This window comes from Bos indicus x Bos taurus, chromosome 15, assembly GCF_003369695.1.
Source record: "Bos indicus x Bos taurus breed Angus x Brahman F1 hybrid chromosome 15, Bos_hybrid_MaternalHap_v2.0, whole genome shotgun sequence".
NCBI classification, from domain to species: Eukaryota; Metazoa; Chordata; class Mammalia; order Artiodactyla; family Bovidae; genus Bos; species Bos indicus x Bos taurus.
In genome coordinates, this window is record NC_040090.1 from 10,444,530 (window position 1) to 10,466,718 (window position 22,189).

The window sequence follows — 22,189 nt, forward strand, 5'->3', positions numbered from 1 at the left end:
AGCCCTTGTTGCTTCCATATGGCCAGTGTACTGTAAATCAAGTACAAAGCATTAGAAAAATAAATGATAATGTTTCCTTTTGCTTTATGTCACCAAACGAAATTGGCCTGGAGGCATTCACCTCAGTTGCCACTCTGCACATAACATACTTTCCAGGACTCTGCTCTTTCCCAGGTTTTAACATTTATGGTTTTTAGGCAGTGTACAGTGAGAGATGGTGACTTGTTTGGTTAAGTTTTCCTATAGTTGTATTTCATGTCATCAAGGGAAACTGGCTGTATTATCACAGGTGTATCAGGAATCAGAAGACTTGATTGACACCACACTCCCTGTCAGCTGCTACTACTCTTTCTCCTAAAATGTGATATGCTTTCTTTTTTTTAAAAATATTCATCGCTTTGGATATTTGTGATCTCACTGGGTTATTAAGTAATGCCTGACAGCTAAAGCAGTTTAAACTGCTTTGAGAGTGGCAAATTTTGAATGTCAAATTTAGATTTGTTGTTATAAAAATCAACTAAGTGAGAAATCCAAAGCTGTGTTATTTTCAACAGCTAAGAATTCTGATTTAAATTTCTCCTGTATTTTAAATATCATAATTAAATAGACTTTGATGGTTAAGAAAAAGTAACAGATTACTGACATTTTCTTGGTCAAAGAACACAACAGTTTAGTATGAAACAAATTCAACTACTAGTAATGCCTAACAATGAAAGAAAAAAAGGGAGGAAAAACCCAAACCAGCACATATATGACCACACACATGTACATGCCAGGTTTCCTCAGTCATGAGTATTTTAAATCTCACCAGTGCTCTTTTCTAGTGATTATCAGGCCCAACTACTGCATTTCCATTAGGCCATGGAACTGAGTTAAAAAAAAAAAAAATCATTCAATGATTATATTTGTAAAGGGGTTTAAGTCCGTGGTACTCAACTATTTTAAACAAGAACTCCAAAACTGGTGAAAAGTGAAAGTCACTCAGTCATGTCCAACTCTTTGCGACCCCATAGAATAGTCTATGGAATTCTCCAGGCCAGAATACTGGAGTGGGTAGCCTTTCCCTTCTCGAGGGGATATTCCCAACCCAGGGATTGAACCCAGGTCTCCCACACTGTGGGCGGATTCTTTACCAGCTGAGCCACCACAGTAATTCATTTCAACTAGTTGGTTCACAATGTACAGAAAGAATTTTCTGAGGTATAGGTCACTAAAAGAAAAAAAAAAAAAGCCCTCTCTAATGTAGCATGGATTTGTAGTACATGTGAGAGAGGGAGAGGAAGTTCTGCCAACTAGAATAATTTTTTGAATAGGGAAGAGTCATGCAAATGCTTGCTATATGAGATAGCAAAGCTTAACGTCACAAACTGAAGTATCTCCAAAAACATCTGCTACCATGAACGGGTACTGAAGATACAGAAAGAAAGATAGCATCCAATGAACTTGCCTAACTTCCTTCACACAAGGTATTCATAACAAGGTGTTAGCCCCCTTCAGCTCCTATCAGGAGACATGTACAACTGCAGTGACAAACCACATTAAACGCATCTTGTTCAGTAATTAACGAGGGCTGGATAAAACAGACCCCACCTTGCTCATCCATTTTTCTTGCTGGTGTGTACCATCACTGTGACCTCAGTGATGTGAGTGTTGGAAAAAGTTCCTGATGCAGAATGGAGTCTAAACACAAAGGGTGATGTCTCAGTAGAACTTTCCAATCCTATCTGCAGAGAAGCGATCACAAAATATGATGAACAATGCCTTCCAGGGGGTTATTTCCATACTACATACACAGCATAAAGGAGGAAGACTTAATTTACATGACCTAGACTTAATTTAAAAGACGCTTACTCCTTGGAAGGAAAGTTATGACCAACCTAGACAGCATATTCAAAAGCAGAGACATGACTTTGCCAACAAACGTCCGTTCTAGTCAAGGCTATGGTTTTTCCTGTGGTCATGTATGGATGTGAGAGTTGGACTGTGAAGAAGGCTGAGTGCCGAAGAATTGATGCTTTTGAACTGTGGTGTTGGAGAAGACTCTTGAGAGTCCCCTGGAATGCAAGGAGATCCAACCAGTCCATTCTAAAGGAGATCAGTCCTGGGTGTCCTTTGGAAGGAATGATGCTAAAGCTGAAACTCCAGTACTTTGGCCATGATGCTGGGAGGGATTGGGAGCAGGAGGAGAAGGGGATGACAGAGGATGAGATGGCTGGACAGCATCACTGACTTGATGGACGTGAGTCTGAGTGAACTCCGGGAGTTGGTGATGGACAGGGAGGCCTGGCGTGCTGCGATTCATGGGGTCGCAAAGAGTCGGACATGACTGAGCGACTGAACTGAACTGAACTGAGACTTAATTTACAAACTCAAAAATATAATTCACTTTCTTTTGGACATGCAAAGAAACATGGAAAACACTGGCAAAGACCATTCGCACACCTGAAGTTGTTACAAACTCTGTAACTCAGAGAGATTATCTTAATAACTTTGCAACTTCTTAAAGAAAAGCATTCTATAACTGAATGACAAGCTGCAGTGTGAAGCTGACTTCAGTAAGTGCGACTGCAGTGTCTCACGTAACCATATAGTTGCTGCTCTCGTTCTCAGTCCTCTTAGAGCAAGACAGCCAAGCTGCAGTGACTCAGTTCCAATAGTCCCAGAAACAGAGGATAAAACCACTTGCCCAGTGTTTATTACATACAGGGGCTTAGAATACCCTCCTGACAAATGCCTTACTTCTTCACGAACCTGCCAAATTAAAAAATTTTTTTTACCTACTTTCTTATGTTTCCATAACAAGTGAAGTTTTTAAGTCTTTCTTCAGTTCAGTTCAGTCACTCAGTCGTGTCCAACTCTTTGCGACCCCGTGAACTGCAGCATGCCAGGTTTCCCTGTCCATCACCAACTCCCAGAGTCCACCCAACCGCATGTCCATTGAGTCGGTGATGCCATCCAACCATCTCATCCTCTGTCATCCCCTTCTCCTCCCACCTTCAATCTTTCCCAGCATCAGGGTCTTTTCAAATGAGTCAGCTCTTCACATCAGGTGGCCAAAGTATTGGAGTTTCAGCTTCAGCATCAGTCCTTCCAATGAACACTCAGGATTGATTTCCTTTAGGATGGACTGGTTGGATCTGCTTGCAGTCCAAGGGACTCTCAAGAGTCTTCTCCAACACCACAGTTCAAAAGCATCAATTCTTTGGTGCTCAGCTTTCTTTATAGTCCAACTCTCACATCCATACATGACTACTAGAAAAACCATAGCCTTGACTAGACGGACCTTTGTTGGCAAAGTAATGCCTCTGTTTTTTAACATGCTGTCTAGGTTGGTCATAACTTTTCTTCCAAGGAGTAATGTCTTTTTATTTCATGGCTGCAGTCACCACTACTATTTACATGCTATCTAAAGAATGATTCTTGGCATCATTAACTATTTGCTTTAAAGTTATTTTAGTTACACAGTGACAGGATGAAACACAAGTTATATAGTTTAGAATCATGCCATTAACTCCAAATTAATCCAACTGTATACAGAACACTCACTTTAAATATTTCTATTATCCTAGAATTTATTGTTTTAGTATAGATATCTTGCTATTGTACAGAAAATACTTTTGATAAACTGAGATCACCAACTGATTTTCTAAACTGTTAAACCCAGAGCTTTTCACACTATTCATTCATCCATTACTGTTGTAATTTTTCCATAGGTATCTGTACCTTTATTTATGCAATGTTTTTCTTTAAATGGACTCATTGTTTAATCTTACAATAATTTATGTTAAAAGGGAAAATAAATATCACTTTTCAAGAATGACAGGTTTGATGCGCTGGTTATATAATTCTTCCAATGCCAATCAGAATAAGTTACGAATACTAAAATTAAAAAATGTTACTCAATACCACCTAATAGCTTGTGCACCTCTGGTGGTATCTGTATTTTAGAAGCCAATACAAAGCATACTGTTAATTTCTTTTTCCTTCTCAAACCCTCTGTTCCTCTGACGTTCAAGACCTAGCTCCCTCTTGGTTCTCCCAGGCCCCTCTCTTTACTCACTCTTTCCCTGGCTCTGCTCCTTAAATGTGAGTATTTTCTAAGACTCTATTCTTGTACTTTTCTTCTCACCATGAACCTTCTGATGGAACCAGTGGCATCTTGGAATGAACATGTCTACACTGAACTTATTTTCCAGCCCTACATCAATGCATGGATAATTTCTTTTCCACATTCCTCGTCTTAATGACACTGACAATTATCCAGTTAGCAAAATTAGAAACCTCTAAAGTCAATTCACATTTTTAGTCTAGTGTTTTCAGCCCTTCCTTTCTCAATGTTATCTCTAATTCCTCTGCCCCTCTTCATACTCATTTGACAACTGGCCTCTTATTCCACTGAGAAGTAATCAGAAGTCTCACCATACCGACATCTCTACCCATACGCTGCACCTTCTCCTACCTAAGGACCCCCTCTACGCTACCTTTGTGCCTTGGGTCCCATCCCCTTCTGTTTATTCAAGAGCTTTGCTTTTATAATTTTTTCTGCATCTTCAATTACTTCCTCTTTACTGGATCACTCCTATAGGAACAAAATGCAGTACCTCTTATTTTTAGAACAATAAAACCCAAACCAAATATCTTTGAGCCCACATCCCTGTCCAGCAACCACCCCGTTTTTCTGCTCCTTACCATAGTAAAACTTCTTGGAAGGGTTGGTAGCCATCTTCACCTCCTCATCTCCTCCACAAACCATTAAAAAAAACCTTTGAGAAGATGCCAGTGACCTCTGTGTTCCAAAATCCAATGCTTTACTCTGTCTTCATCCAACTCAAGCTCATAGGATACGCCCACGTAACGTAAGAACGATGATAATATAATTAACCACTCCCTGAAACATTTTCTTCACTCGGCTTCTGGAACAGAATACTTGCGTGTTTTTTTTTTATCTTACTGGCTACTCCTGTACTGTTCTTCCTCTTCTTGACCACTAACTGTTGGCTGGAATGCCTAGTAATTAATCATTGATGTACTTTCCTTTTTATGCAATCACTGAGGTAACATCATCCAATTTTGTGATTTTAAACACATTCATAGGTCCACGGCTCACAGATTTTCATCTCTAGCCTGGGCTCTTCCTTGGCCACAATGACAGTTGTGTACAGCAACAGATAAGCAGTTGCTATACATCCAACTGCTTATCCAATACCCTCACATAAGCATTCAGTAGGCAACTGAAACTTAATGTGTTTAAAACCAAACTTCTTTTTCTCCCTAAGCCTGCTCCTCCCTCAGACTTTACTGTCTCATTAAATAGTATCACAAGTACAGCTACCAGATCTTCTCTGTGAAACCCAAGATTATACAGCAATCTAATGATGCAAAATTCAGAAGCAAACAAAGTGACGTGCTGAACGGAAGGGGCCATTTTAGGTGTGCTCTTAGGGCTCATCATGACTGTCCCCCATAATAGAGCTCAGATCCAAGTTTTATATAGGGATGTATGTATCTCTCTTGAGGGCTGACACAAGAAATGAAGATTATATCTTCATAAAATGACTCAATAATCTACACATGAATTCTTTCAGTCTTAGAAGTGTACTAGTTTATGACTTGGGGATAAAAGAATTATGCATGAGGCCTTGGAAGGCAGAGGACTCAGATTTCAGTCTCTGTGCTACCAATGACTGGCTCTTTGACTTGAGTAAATCATCACCTTTACTTCTCAATTCATAAAAAGGGGACTTTCTTATCCTTCCTGACACCATCACATAGATACAAAGGATTATTTGGTGACCAAATAATTAAAGCCTTTTAAGTAAAAAAATATAGAAATGTAGACACCTTAAAAACTATGTGTTTCAGACTGTTGTCTTTCTTTCTTTTTTAGAGCATATATATTCACTAACTCTCATCAAGAATGTGATAAAGCAAAGGTCCTTAATTGCTGGTAGCATATCTCGGATAGTCCACAGGAGGGCAGCAAAATGCAGGATTTTTTCTTTAAATGCTGAACTCCACGTAAAATTGCTTTAAGGTACAAGTTATATAAATCTACAGAAATTTAGGTAGAAGATCACAGGCTAAAACTAGCAGGCAATGGAACAAGTTATCAAAGGAGATAAGATTTAGGTAAATAGTAAAGAGATGCTAAAAATACAGAAACACTATAAAGACAACACAGGATAATTCTTTCACACACTGGAAAAGATAATACAGCTCATGTAGGGACTCCCTTGGCGGTCCAGGGGTTGAGACTTCACCTTGCAATGCAGGAGGTGCTGATCCCTGGTGGGGCAGCTAAGCGCCCACATGCCTCACAGCCAAAAAGTCAAAACACAAAACAGAAGCAATATTGTAACAAAGTCAATAAAGATTTAAAATGGTCTACATCAAAAAATAAAAATCTTTAAAAAGAAAAAGATCATGTACATGATTTGGAAATTCTTTTTTCTATAATGGAACAAGCTTTCAAATACATATTATAGAGAAACATATATAAAAATTCTAAGTATGTACTGCTGCTAAGTCACTCTGGTCGTGTCCGACTCTGTGTGACCCCATAGACGGCGGCCCACCAGGCTCCCCCGTACCCGGGACTCTCCAGGCAAGAACACTGGAGTGGGTTGCCATTTCCTTCTCCAATGCATGAAAGGGAAAAGTGAAAGGGAAGTCGCTCAGTCGTGTCCGACTCTTCGCGACCGCATGGACTGCAGCCTACCAGGCTCCTCCATCCATGGGATTTTCCAGGCAAGAGTACTGGAGTGACGTGCCATTCTAAGTATACTTAGTTAAATTACTAAAGTCTGAGTTCTGTATAATATTTATTCATTTTTCTGAAGACCTGGGCCAATAATTTTAAGTAGGCATGTGTCTCAGTAAATTAAGAAAAGATAAGCAATCAGAAATTAGGGGTTGATGTTTAAATTATATTCAGCTAATAACAATGCCATTGTTAGTGGCATACTTATAAGCATGTAATGAAGTCTAATAAACATAACCTACCATTGGTCTTATGTTTTCTAGTATAAGAAAAGCAATACTGAATGAAGAATACTAAAAGTAAAATTATGCATATCAGAGATATAATAACAGAAAAACATATATTGCTTAAGTAGTAGAAAGCATCTTTGTTAGATATAACTTTTTAATTTTCAAATCAGTGAAGCTAAAGAATGAAAGGATTTAGAAGTCTGGAGTAATAAATGTGTGGAAAATCCACTATCATAAGTATTACAGATACAATATTCACATTATGCTTATACTGCTATTAAAATTATTTTCCATCTTTCATCATTAGAGAAGATAATAATTACTGCTTCATGAAAGTTCATTTTCTGTGAGACACTGTTATTTTCATTTTTTTACAAAAGTCATTTTTTAGGGTTCTCATGAGCACTCATGAGAACTTATTTGTATTCAAAGCCACGATAAGTTTGACAGATTCCATTTTACTTTTAAAAAGGCCAAGTATGTTGTTATTGGACTTCCCTGGTGGCTCAGACAGTAAAGCGTCTGCCTACAATGCGGGAGACCCAGGTTCAATCCCTGGGTCGGGAAGATCCCCTGGAGAAGGCAATGGCACCCCACTCCAGTACTTTTGCCTGGAAAATCCCATGGACGGAGGAGCATGGCGGGCTACAGTCCATGGGGTCACAAAGAATCGGACACGACTGAGTGACCTCACTTCACTTCACTTTATGCTGTTATTGAAAAGAGTTTGTTAAAGTGGCCAATTCAGTTCTAGTTAACTATAAAATAACAAACCAATAAATGTGGGGAAAAAGTATGTATTTCAAAACTGGCAAAATAAATTGCTTAATCAAAGCTGGAAGCACTAGCTTCTGTTTCACTGTTAACTTGAGAGTGGACAATTAAAAAACCAATCTATTATGTTTTCCTTTCCAGGATCCTTGAAACTGAAATGTTAATATAAAATACCTATAAAAGACAAAGGTTACTAAACAGTATTCAAAGGAGAGAGAGAGATGACGATAAGCAGTTGCTATAAGAACACACGCAACTAATAGTGAGAGTAGTGAAGTCGCTCAGTCGTGTCCGACTCTGCGCGACCCCACAGACTGCAGCCCACCAGGCTCCTCTGTCCATGGGGTTTTCCAGGTGAGAGTACTGGAGTGGATTGCCATTTTCTTTGCATAAATGGCAGCAAATAAGATGACTTCTAGATTAATCAAAGTTTGGGAAAACTGTCAGATAAGTGATTTTTCACTAAATGTCACACTGTTAGCTATAAAGTCTTTAGAAGCAGGAAAACTGTGTGAGCATAATGATAATGTACTTTTAAGCAGAATGAATCAGTATTCAAAGCTAAATATATTACCTGTGCACATATTACAAAAAATACACACTGAAAATCTGTGTGAAAAATGTCCATGATTATATATGAAAAGCAATAAAATACTTGCTGATCTTAAAAGACTGCTGATAATTTTACCATTTAGTTCATACTACCCAAGAGATTATACACTATATTACACTTGCCGGAAAAAGTGTCTAATGTGGATCTTTAAAGAAAATGATTTGTGGAAAATTAAAAATAGTGGTCAGAAAAATAGTTTTAAAACTGTTTTCCAAGAGTACTTAACTATTTTTGATCTTGAAAAACTTATCTGAAAAGCTTTCAGATTGGTAGCTTTTCAAATAGACTTTCATAAGAGAATTTTATAGGTTGGAAAAGGGTGAATAGGGCAGCTTAAATTCTTATCCCAAAAAACTCAATTACAGTACAAATTCCTTCATTATTATACGGAAATAGAATAACAAGTCTTGCTGTCTCTGGAGACGTTGGTATAGTCATAGTAAAACCTTTAGACAGATAATATGTCAAAAAAGTAAGATAACTTAAGATTCTTCAATATTGCAAAAATGAAAAAGTAAAGGGTAGACAGAATCATTTGAAGGTAAAGAAATGCTAATCATTACTCAGAGATCTTGCCTTCTTTTTCATTAAGCATTTAGTAAAGCTCAGAGATAACTGGAATAAATGCAACTTTAGGTTTTAAAATATAAGAAGTTCATCATTTTGATTAGAGGTGTTTGCATCTTTCAATTTCAGCTTTTACAAGTTGGAACTTGGCAAAGCAACCATCAATAAATAAGATTATTGTGGAAACAAGTAATACAAAACCACTGTCAAAGAAAACTTTAATACTGAAATTAGTTCAGTATTATTAATGAGTTTTAAACCTAGAAAATGCTACAGCATACATTTCCATTAGGGGTAATAGTATTTTTTTAGGAGTTAAAAGACACTGGATTCTTTTCTAAACCAATTAACTGCCATGTAAAAAGGTCTATTTTTTTAATTAAAAAAAATTTTTAAACGGGCTCTCTCTGAAAGAATTAAAAACGGTATTCTCTCTTTCCAAGTCAAATTATTCTATTTTATTGTTATTGTATTGGATCCAATAATATTCTTGGAATAAACTGGACTATCAGATACTACAATTTTGAGAAAGATCTGTTTCAAGATAATAGTTTCCTGAACTAGTTGAGATCATGTTCTGGGGGAAAATGCTCAAGACAACTAATTTCCTCTCTTGACATCAGTGACATAAAATAATAATAAATTTCAAAAAACTAAAATACTGGACTTTCCTGGTGGTCCAGTGGTTGAGCCTCCATGCTTCCACTGCAGAGGGCATGGGTTTGGTCTCTGGCTGGGAAAGATCTACATACTGTTCAGGGTGGCAAAAAAAAAAAAAAAGAAACTAAAATGCTAAGAAAAGAAAAGGCTTTTAGAAAAGTTATCCCTGCTGCTGCTGCTAAGTCGCTTCAGTCGTGTCCGACTCTGTGCGACCCCAGAGACAGCAGCCCACCAGGCTCCTCCGTTCCTGGGATTCTCCAGGCAAGAACACTGGAGTGGGTTGCCATTTCCTTCTCCAATGCATGAAAGTGAAAAGTGAAAGAGAAGTCGCTCAGTCGGGTCCGACTCTTAGCGACCCCATGGACTGCAGCCTACCAGGCTCCTCCATCCATGGGATTTGCCAGGCAAGAGTACTGGAAATGGGTTGCCATTGCCTTCTCCTATATAGACATAAAACCCTTCTCCCTAGTAACAGAAAAGAATCAAGAGAGGTGAGGGAGATGAGAGTAAATAAAGAAAACAGGAAATAATCTATTAATATAAGCAGCTCACTGAAAAAAGTGAAAATTTGTTTATAAGGCAGTCCTTGGATGACCTCAAAATTTTAAAGACCACAACATATTTCCTAGTATTACGCAAGAAGATTCTTAACCTTTTGAGTCATATTTTGCATTCATCATGAATTTCTAATGACTTACTTTTACGTAAGACCTACTCTGTGAAAATAATCTCATTTAATTCTCTTCAAAAGTATATGAGATTTTACTGTCTTTCATTTTATAGATTAGGACACACTTTACTGAGAATAGAAAGACAGTAATGGCAGAGCCAGGGCTCCAACATGAATCTGTATGCCTCTAGCACTAGCCACTGCACTATACTGCCTGCCAAAACACTGTCTCAGGCCATCAACAGTCACATACAAATTCTACTGTAGTTTAGACAGGGCTCAACACTGATCTACAACTGAGCTATGGAGTTATGCTGCTGAGTTTTGTTTCTTCACTAGAAAACTGGGCTCTGATATTTAAAACGACCAACTGCCTTCCATTAAAAATCCTAAGGCAGTGTGGTAAAGTGAATCAAGAAAATCAATTTGGATGCCAAATCTGGTAATTATTGATGTCTTTTGGACAAGTTACTTAATAAAGTGTGTGTCACTTAAAAAAAAATCTGATAGAAGGAGCTGGACTAGTCCTCTGGTCAAATACTGGATCTAATTTGAACATTAAAAGAGCAACTACTGTGTGCTCTACAAAAGCAAGGTACTGAGGATCCATATGTATATAAACTGCACCACTCACAATTCAAGTTAAACTCCTTTTTTTTCTTCCCAGTGAAGATTAAGCAAGTAACTAATCAAATATTGTAGACCTATTATATTCAATATCCTAAGATAAACCATAAATAGAAAAGAATATAACAAAGAATATATATATGTATAATTGAATCACTTTGCTATACAGAAAAAATTAATACAACATTGTAAATTAGCTATACTTCAATAAAAAGTAGTGAAGAAAAAAAACACCATGGAACTCTTAGGGAGTTCTAATTGATAAATCTACAATGACCTAGATACTAACTCAAATACTTCTAACCCAGGTAGATACACTTCTGCACATGCGCACATACGCGTGGTGGCAGTGGGAGAAAGCAGAAGAATGCATAGCGGATACCACTTCACGTCAGGTGATTATTTTAAAGGTGCAGTAAAGGTCCGCATCACCTTCACTCAAAGACAAGGGGCTGCATCTCAGAGAATGAGGAGAGAAACACTGCTTCAAATCTCATGGCATAGTTTGAATTCGTGGCAGAAAAAAATTTCCTTTGCCATTCAGTTATTGTAAAACATCAGAGATTTTGAGAGGGGAAAAAAAATCTTACAGCTCACCAATCCCAACTGAATAATATACTTTAATCAGCCTTTCTCAAACTAGGGTTCTGGGAGAGAACTAATAAGCCAAATGCTCCCGAGTATTTATATAGAAAACAATGAGTTAATTTCTTTTCTATGTATCTAGAATTATGCTAGTTAAGTAAAATCCTTGGGAAAATTAAGAAAATGATTTTCTGTGTTCTGTTGATCAAAACAGGAATCCCAACTGAACTCGTTATTTGGCCGGGATTAACGGCTGCTTACCACTGCAAACAGAAGAGGTGATGTTGTACAGAAAAGGATAAAACTGCATACAGCGAATTAGCTTCAGGCTGTTCTCACACTCTGGGCATTTGGTAGTTAATTTCAAAGCCTGTCTAAAGGCCTCAAGTGCCCCACTGATATTCTTCAGAGCAAGGTAAGCATTTCCCAGGCTCAAAAAGGTCAGGGGCTGAAAAGAAAAAAAGAAAAATCAGCAAAATGTTAATGAATTAATATTTTCCGAGAGTTACAAAACCTTTACAGTTTTTGTCTTTTGGCTTTTTTTTTAGGTTATCCTATAAAAGTTACCCCAGCTGTTTACATCAGCTAATTCTAAACTGTTTAACATAAATTTACTTTTTACCTTTTTACTAAGATAAAAATTACATCAAGTGTGTAATGTACATTAGTCTTAACTGTACAGCTGTAACCACCACTCATCTAAAGATATACAACATTTAGAACATTTCTAGTACCCTGAGAGGCTCCCTTGGGCCACCCCACCCCCAACGCCAGATGTAACCACTGATAATGATGCTGTGACTTCTATCACCACAGATTACTGCCACCTGTTCTTGAATGTCACATAAATAGAATCAAACAGCATGTTCCCTTGTGCATGTAACTTGTACCCTTCTGTAGCTTCTTTTACTCAACCAAACCTGTAAAGCTTTTTTTGGGGTATACTATATTTTCACTCTTTTTTGAAAAAAAAAAACTGATGTGTAATGTAACCTCAGATATGCAGATGACACAACCCTTATGGCAGAAAGTGAAGAGGAACTATAAAAAGCCTCTTGATGAAAGTGAAAGCGGAGAGTGAAAAAGCTGGCTTAAAGCTCAACATTCAGAAAAGGAAGATCATGGCATCTGGTCCCATCACTTCATGGGAAATAGATGGAGAAACAGTGGAAACAGTGTCAGACTCTGTATTTTTGGGCTCCAAAATCACTGCAGATGGTGACTGCAGCCATGAAATTAAAAGACGCTTACTCCTTGGAAGGAAAGTTATGACCAACCTAGATAGCATATTCAAAAGCAGAGACATTACTTTGCCAACAAACGTCCGTTCTAGTCAAGGCTATGGTTTTTCCTGTGGTCATGTATGGATGTGAGAGTTGGACTGTGAAGAAGGCTGAGCACCGAAGAATTGATGCTTTTGAACTGTGGTGTTGGAGAAGACTCTTGAGAGTCCCTCGGAATGCAAGGAGATCCAACCAGTCCATTGTGAGGGAGATCAGCCCTGGGATTTCTTTGGAAGGAATGATGCTAAAGCTGAAACTTCAGTACTTTGGCCACCTCATGTGAAGAGTTGACTCACTGGAAAAGACTGATGCTGGGAGGGCTTGGGGGCAGGAGGAGAAGGGGATGACAGAGGGATTGGAGGCAGGAGGAGGAGGGGATGACAGAGGATGAGATGGCTGGATGGCATCACTGACTTGATGGACCGGAGTCTGAGTGAACTCCGGGAGTTGGTGATGGACAGGGAGGCCTGGCGTGCTGTGATTCATGGGGTCGAAAAGAGTCGGACACGACTGAGCGACTGAACTGAACTGAATGTTTCCACATGTGAATACACCACATTGTTTGTTTATCCATTCTCCTACCGATAGGCTGTTACTGGATTGTTTGCAGTTTTTGATCTACCACAGATAAATTTACTATGAAGTGAACATTGTTGTAAATGTCTTCTGATAGACATATTACTCATTTTCCTTGAGTATACATTTAGAAGTGGATCTTAAGATAGGCATACATTTAGTTTTAGGAGATCCAAGCAACTAGTTTTCCAAAATGGACATACAGACTTAATACTCCTAACAAGCAAGTGTGAGAATTCACTGACTTGGTATTGTCAGTTTTTAAAATTTAGCTGTTTTAGTGAGATGCTTAAGTGGCATCTCACTGTGATTTTAATTTGCATTTCCTTGATCAGTAATAATATTGAAACGTTTTTCATATACTTAGTGGCCATTTTGGTACCCTTATTTCTGAAGTGCTGTTGTTTTCCCCATTAAAAAAAAAATGGGTTGTCTTTTTGTTCTTATTGATTTGCAGGAGTTCTTTATATATATACTAGACATGATGACTTTGTTGGACATACTTACTGCAAATATCTTTCCCAGTCTGTCACTGGCCTTTTTATCTTCTTAATGGTATCTTCTGATAAACAGAAACTCTTAATTTTAGTGAAGTTCAGTTTACAGATTTTTTCCTTTTGTAGTTAGTGCTTTGAAATCTTTGCCAGCTATAAGGTAATAAAGACTTTCTCCTATGTTTTCATCAAGAAGTTTTATTGTTTTATCTTTCACATTATGGTACATGATCCACCTCAAATTAATTTTGTATACAACATGAGGTAGGAGTCAAGGTTCATTTATTTTTCCATAGGGGATATCCAAGTACTCCATTACTACTTACTGAAAAACCCAAAGCTCCCCCAAAACACTAAACTACAGGTGTGCCTTTGTCATAAATCAGCCTATTTCTAATTTCTATATTTGAGTATCTTTGTGCCAATTCCACTGATTTAATTACATTAAGTCTCGAAATCTGATAAGTCTTCCAACTCTGTTTTTATTTCCCTAACCCTCAAACCTTTGTGCTATTCTAAGATCCATTTTTATGTAGATTTTTGAAACTATTCATCAATTCACACGTACAAATACATGCAATTGCTGGGAGTTTGGGATGAAACTGAACCTATAAATCAACTTAAAGAGAACTTACACCTTAATGATACTGAATCTTCCAATCCATGAACATGATGTATTAACATACAACCATTTATTTAGGTTTTCCCCTTAGCAATGTTTTCATGAGAGAAATCTTGTACACCTTCCTTTAGATTTATTTCTAGATATCTGCTTTTTTGATGCTATTGTAAATAGTCTTAAAATTTTATTTTCCAATTGTTTTGTGAGACTGTTTTTATAAGCAGCCCAAAGTATTCAGTTGAGATCATTTTAGTGGAAATATGCCTTTGCTTAGTATTTGCTGTGTACAAACCATTTATTCTACACTTATTTTATCATTAAAAATATTTTAAAAGATTGAAGAATGTTGTATTTCCAAACTGCACAGTATATCTCCATGAAAAGCAATACCTATAATTTTTTTCTTTTTTAAATAATGAAAGTATGATGATACATTTACAGAAGACTTGGAGAATACGGAACAAAGTTACACAGTTCCACTATATATTACAATTTTCAACATCAAACTCTCAAAATTAAAAGAATGAATAGACAGAAAAGTAGGATACAGTAGACTTGAAAAGAACTATGAACCAATTCAACATAATTATGATATATATAATTTTCACACAACAGCAGGATACAAATTCTATTTAAGTTTCCACAGACTATAAATCACGAGATATTAGAACATGTAACACCTATAATTTATCAGCTACTTGCTTCTGATTCAGGCTGTTAGGTCATCACAAATATCTCACTATAACCAAGCCAAGGTTTACAAAATATTCCAGATTAAAGAGGTCTAATGTGAGTAGTTCTCAAGTTAGATTTAAAGTAATACTTAGAGGTTTACAAGATATAAAATTAAATTCCGTACTTAAATTAAGTGTCTTTATATTTTCCATAAGGAAACAAAGTATGATTATCCCTACAACTAGAATGATAGTTGGGCAAATATTTTGTATTCAGATGAACTGGTTAGCATTTTAGAAAAAAAGAGTAATTTTCTAATTCAGTCAGAAAATAATTACTGAGTGATTGTTTTCACTGTGTTTCAAATATTGTTTTTCACACTGGGGATAGAGCAGAAAATAAGAAAGATAAACCTCTGCCTCAGTGGATCTTATAGTCTCATGTCACACAACTGTGGGGATGTCACACAATTGTGAGTAAAATGTGATAAAGAACAGCAGGGAAGAGACGTAAGTAGTACTAAGAGTTGGGAAGAGAGCGGCATTTCATATAGAGCAGTAATGGAAAGACTCACTGAGAAGTTAGTGTTTGTAAAAGATTTGAAGGAAACGAGGCACAAACTAGGAAGAATCTTAGTGGAAGAAGCATTCCAAGCAGGAAGAACAGAAAACGCAAAGGTCCTAAGGAGGGACCACAGCTAGCACGTTCAAGGAACTGCTTGGAGGCAAGTGAGGCTCCAACAGAATGATCAGTGGATCGATCCCACAGATACGAGGCAGGAAAAGTAACAAGGTCACGTAGGACTTTCTACCCCTTTATAAATTCTTGTCTCTTGTTGTGAGTTACATGGAGGGACACTGCAGAGATTTGAATAGACAAATAACAACATCTGATTTTTAATAATAATCTCATTGTTTGCTATAATATGAATAGAGTGTAGGGAAATAAAAGCAAAAAACAGAAGCTAGTTAGGAGGCTACTGAAATAATCTAGATAAAAGATAATGATGGTTTGGATAAGATAGCAGTGGAAGTGAAGAGAAAGTTGCTCAGTCGTTTCTGACTCTTTGAGACCCCTGGACTGTAGCCTGCCAGGCTCCTCTGTCCATGGATGTCTTCAGGCCAGAACACTGGAGCGGGTTCCCTTCTCCAGCAGATCTTCCCAACCCAGGGATTGAACCCAGGTCTCCTGCATTGCAGGCCGATTCTTTACCAGCTGAGCCACCAGGGAAGACAGCAGTGGAGATGAAGATAAATCGTGAAATTCTGGATGTATTTTAAAAACAGAATCAGCAAGCTTAGTCAATAGATTGCATCTGCCCTGAGAGGAGAAAGGTACGAAGGATAACTCTAAGTTTCTGTCTTGAACTACTGGCTTCCCCGTTTACAGAAATGGGGAAGACCAAGACCAAATGGAACAATGTTAGGCAGCTTAGTTTTGGCCTGCAGTTTTAGTGTTTCAGACATTCAGTGTGTCTCACACATTCACGTGGAGATGTCAGATAAACTGCTGAATAAAGGAGTCTGGAGTTCAGAGCAAAGCTGATACATGAGTCAATAAGGAAAGAATAGTGTTCTTGAGATATGGTTCTGGAACAAGTGGATATCCATGTGGATATGAACTTTGACCCTACCTAACATTACAAAGAAAATTTAACCTTAAATGGATCATAGGTCTAGATGTAAAACCTGAAACTATAAAACATCTAGAAAACAGCATAGGAAAAGATCTGTGTATATCCAAGAGTCAACTATTTAAAGACAAACCATAGGACTATTTTTTTCAACCTTCTGATAAGGACATCTTAAATCTAAGAATAGAAATCAAAAGGAATAAGATAGTAAATTAAGGGAATTTTTAAAAGCTAAGATAAAAAGGCAAAGAGAGAAAGTATTTTTAACATATGACAGATGGAGTTTAAAGATTTTTTTTTTTTTGATAGAAATGTGTTTGTTTATTTGAAATTTAAATTACACTGGTGAACCTGTATTTAATCTAGCCATCCTGCTGCTGCTGCTGCTGCTAAGTCGCTTCAGTCGTGTCAGACTCTGTGCGGCCCCATAGATGGCAGCCCAACAGGCTCCCCCATCCCTGGGATTCTCCAGGCAAGAACACTGGAGTGGGTTGCCATTTCCTTCTCCAATGCATGAAAGTGAAAAGTGAAAGTGAAGTCGCTCAGTCGTGTCTGACTCTTAGCGACCCCATGGACTGTAGCCCACCAGGCCCCTCCATCCATGGGATTTTCCAGGCAAGAGTACTGGAGTGGAGTGCCATTGCCTTCTCCATAAAGATTTTACTGTGTAAAGAATTCATGTAAAATTTTTAAAGATTATAACGAAACGGACAAAATTCCTACATAAACTTTTACTTTAAAAATACAATTGAAATAGAATATCCTTAAAATAGGATACACAAATTTGTTATAACAGAGAAGTAAAAATTTTTTTTAAGTAAATTTATTTTACAAATGTTAATACAGAAGCAGTGTGACTTGACTATAAGAGTGTGAACTCTGAGGCCAATCTCCCTGAGCTCAAATCCAAGCTCTTTGACTTTCTATAAATCCCTTCAGTTTTCTTTTTCTATCAAATGGGTAAACCTTATCTCAGAGGGTTGTGTGGATTAAATGAGTTATTACACGTAAAGTGCTTCATATGGTGCACTAGAAAACAATAAAAGTTAGCAGTTATTTCAATTGCTTGATAACTGTATTATCTGGTGATAATACTACAGAAATGAATATTCACAGATCTTGATTATGGAACGTATATTGGCTCAAATCTTTTTCTGAACTGTTTACTCGTCTGTATCAAAGGCATCAAAATATTCATTCTACCAGCAATCTTTCCTAAGAAAATTTTCTTTACATAATCATTTGAATTGATGGCTATAAAAACTATATAGTAATTTTTTTTTATATAATAAGGTTTAAAGATTACCAACGTTATAGTAAGGGGCTTCCTTGGTGGTTCAGAGGTAAAGAATCCTCCTGCAATGCAGGACCACAGAAGATGTGGGTTTGATCCCTGGGTTGGAAAGACCCCCTGGAGGAGGACATGGCAACCCACTCCAGTGTTCTTGCCTAGAGAATCCCATGGACAGAGGAGCCTGGCAGGCTACAATGCACAGGGTCACAAAGAGTTGGACACAATTGAAGTTACTTAGCAAAGTAACAGTGAAGTTACAATATACAAAATATTTATGTAGAGGGAAAGCTTACAAGGAAATACTTCCAAATGTTGGCAGTCGGGGGTAGGGTCTGATGAAGGTATATTCAGGGGTATTTACCCTGATTCACTTCTTTATTTTTTTATTCTTATTACAGTACTACAGTATTTAACTGAAATTTTAGTAGAATTTTCAAATACAGAAAGGCAACGAATCTCTAAAGGAGCTCTTTTTTCTTCAGAAGAACATTGCCTAAGTGCCTTGGGTGACGGTGCCAAAAAGCGAAGCGTGCCAAGTATGAAGGGAATACGGCTGTGCTGAGCCTTCTATCTGGGTGCTCCCTTTATCACATCCCGTACAGAGCGTCTGTTCTTCTACACTCATACCTGACACTGTAAACATCTGATAAATATTAGATGTACTTCTCTGGCAAGTTGGCCTTTGTATATAACACAGTGGTTGTAAACTTCTACTTAGAGTCCAGTTGTGAATTTGTGTATTGCAAAGGAAACTTGTAATAGGCAACATTTCCTGCTAATACTGAAAGAAATTTAGTTTTGGGACACCTCAAATAAACTTAAGCCTTTCATGCACAGTTCTTCTACAAGTTTCTTTGGGTATGAAACTTGGAAACATTTAGACACTAAGTATAAAAGCAATTTAATTATATATTTATTATAACTGCATTTTATCAAACCTAAAATGTCATCAATTGTAACATGTATCCTTATTTCAGAGATGTTAATATATGAAAGAAAAAAAAGGAAGTGGTATTTTAGAAACTATGAAATAAAGTAATAAACTACAAAGCAGAGGTGTAACTCCATGGGCTGCATTAGGAAGGTTCAAGGTATGAACCTACCTACCCTTATCAAAGCAACCTTTAAACTGGCCTCTGGCTTGGTTGGCATAAAGATCTCAAGTTGTAAAACAACATAATACTAAAGGATGTGCGTGCTGTAATGAGTAGGACAAAGTGAGAAGCAGATGTTTCCGACATAAAAAGGTGGCAGTATATTTTTAGCAGCCGTGTCATTTTTAAATGTTTCTAAAAATAAACTGCATAATTTATAAACTTCCTTTAAAATAGAGATAAACACATCAAAAATACAACAAAAGCCCTCTTACAGTATGCAAATTCTACTCTGAAAAATAAAACATGAGATTTTTTTTATGCCCTGTCTACAAAAATACAACAAATACTCTGAGTTACCACTACGTAGTACATATTGCTACAAAGGAACATGAACCTCACCTCAGAGCTATTGATGGCCAAAGCTTGAAGTAGCAGTTTAGTGGCGTCAAGATGAAGGCCATAGTGAATCAAAAGGTTGGCCAAGTTAACGAGAGGAACGTCCTGGTACTGAAGGGGAGCCAAATTCAACGCCCTCTGCAGACAAGCAATAGCGAAAGTGCTGTTTCCTACCGCTCTCCAGTAGAGGCCAGCTTCATTGAGGATCAGCCAGACAGGAGCATTAGGCTGAAAAAGCCCAGATACTTCACTTAATTCAAGAAGACAGAACTCATGCTCAAAAGAATTTTTAATACATGCATTATAACTTTTAATTACAATTACCCAGCATTTAAATTTCAGATGTCTGAAGTAGGCGGCTCACCTTGTTAATAGCATGAAATAAGAAAGACCCAATTTCTTCTTCTGGGATAGTATAGTTATTAATACGGGAAAGCAAAATCTGAAAACATTAAAAGGAAGACTGAATCAATTGAAAATAACAGGGAAGACATCTGAAAAGAATTTCTACAGACAGCAATCTTTACTTGAGCTCATCAGGAACAGCTAATTTGAATAGACATTTATAATTTATATACATAACATGAGGTCACTGACATACCAACAGGTGTTACCTTACTCACACGTATGCCTTAGTTTCCTTTAACTAAAAAAAAAAAATCAAAAGACATATACAGCACATACATATTAAGATGATCTATCATTTCCCCATTAAAGTCAACCTAAGTGTCCAGAAGCAAATGAGAAATTATTCGGAAAACAAAGCATGCAATGCCTGATGCAATTATCTGCTATCCTTCCTAACTGGAAAAGCACCAGATCCTCAGTTAATCACTTCATATTCCTGCAGCATTTATGTAACTGTGAACAACGCTAAGAGAGGGATCGTGGTCTGTTATCTTTGTATTCCTAGAACTCCAAACACTGCCTGAAACATGTTTTTTTGCTTCAGTAAATGTTGAATGAAAGCAGTAACTACTCATAGTTTCAAAATTAAATTTAACAAAGGTCATTGTGATGGTTTGTTTTCTCTTTAAAAAGGAAATTGTTTTAATTTGTATCCATGGAATGGTGTTTACCCTAGGATTTATACTCAGTAATAAGATTCCTAGTTACACATAACTTATAGGAACTACAGAAGACAGCCTAACAGAACATATTTAGAGAGGTTATCAGATTCATACAAATTCCTAAGGACCTCATATGAATCCAAAGCAGGGTTGATAAGGCCAAGGAAAGGGAATCCTCAAGCTTTCGATTTCAATTATACAAACTTCTGGTGGCTTGGAGGATGCAAAGCTGAACTGCAGTGGTCGGAATGGCCTCCACTAGGTGAACAGAGTTCTGTGTGACTCATCTTTGCAGCCCTCTTAGAGGAACAGTGCTTAGGTGGTCTGTGTAAACAGCAACCCCAAGGAACACTTTCCTGGCAGTCCTTCAACAGCATGACTGACTTCTTAATAATTTCACTAATTCGTTAACTTGATCCTTCAGTTTTATAAACTTAGAACTCAGCAACTGCCCTCTATTTAATTTTTGCTCCACCAATGAGGCTTGTGAAATCACCCAGAATGGACGGCAATAAACACCAAGCCTAAGTGAGCCTTACTTTTCGTGCATGGTCATCTGGCATTTTGGCTTTCAGATCCATGCGGACCTCTAATTCTTTGACTAAGTAGGACAGGGTCTGGCTTTTTCTGATGTCAGTTATGGAACAGTCAGGGGTTTGGGCCTCTTCTTCTGAAGAATAATCATCACTGTTGAGTTCGTGGATCCTGGTACAAGAAAAAGGAACAAAATTCATATTTTCAAAGTTTGGGTGACTTCAAAATAAAGACTTAACCTTTCAGGTCCAAGGTTGGTGCTCTCAAAGAACCGCCAGATGACAATCATGCAGAATCAAGTGCTTTGCCATATCCATAAGCACTTGCCTGAGTCCTTTGTTTTCCGGAGGCAGAAAATACGTTGGCAATTCCCCACCAATGGGGACTCTAGGATAGCTGTCTGCACAATCAGCTCTTTTAGGCCACAGAATATGCTGCTTGTCCTAACAGAGAAAAAAAAGTTTCTCATAAATTTCTTCAGAGTCAATATTTCAACACACTAAATGAACTTTTAAAAGAACATAAATGTTACTAGGAAAATCAAACAACAATTTAGTACTTTAGGATCTAGAGACTGAGGTAGACTCTAGAATATTCTTTCTACTGCAGATTGTTAGTCTTAAGTCAGTAATTCTACCTGCTCTACCACAGACTGACTCAGGGTTGGGTGGCTTAACTCAGCTGAGCCAGTAAGACACAGGGAGAGGTTTGCTTTGGGATTCCAGGAAAGAAATGCTAGTCTTAGTCTCTTAAGCCACAGGAGCACATTGCTCCAGCTACTGCTGGCTGTCGCCTCATTACCATGAGGAAGACCAGCTTTTGGATGGAACTAACACAGTGGATACCAAATTAAAGAAGAGGAAAACAATGGGTTACTGGGCCACTGTTCAACCAAAGCCAAAGTTCGCTGTATCTTTGGATTTCCTATAATACGAGGTGAATTTTCTTTTAAGTCAGTTTGAGGTGAAGTTTGTGACATATGCCTGGAAGCATACAGACACGTGACAAATTGGCACAGAAAACTATCTT

General features: G+C 37.5%; 1 protein-coding gene across 6 annotated transcripts in view; it reads right to left on the reverse strand.

Moving 5' to 3' along the window:
* TTC17 (tetratricopeptide repeat domain 17) overlaps positions 1 to 22,189 on the reverse strand; it is a 126,926-nt gene that overhangs the window by 59,439 nt on the left and 45,298 nt on the right. For all 6 annotated transcript variants that reach the window (XM_027562618.1, XM_027562622.1, XM_027562620.1 and 3 more), the window contains 5 exons: positions 21,488 to 21,603; positions 21,166 to 21,331; positions 19,921 to 19,998; positions 19,560 to 19,784; positions 11,748 to 11,934 (listed from right to left, as the gene is read on the reverse strand). In XM_027562618.1, coding sequence (XP_027418419.1) covers positions 11,748 to 11,934; positions 19,560 to 19,784; positions 19,921 to 19,998; positions 21,166 to 21,331; positions 21,488 to 21,603 — 772 coding nt within the window. The remainder of the gene's footprint in view (positions 1 to 11,747; positions 11,935 to 19,559; positions 19,785 to 19,920; positions 19,999 to 21,165; positions 21,332 to 21,487; positions 21,604 to 22,189) is intronic.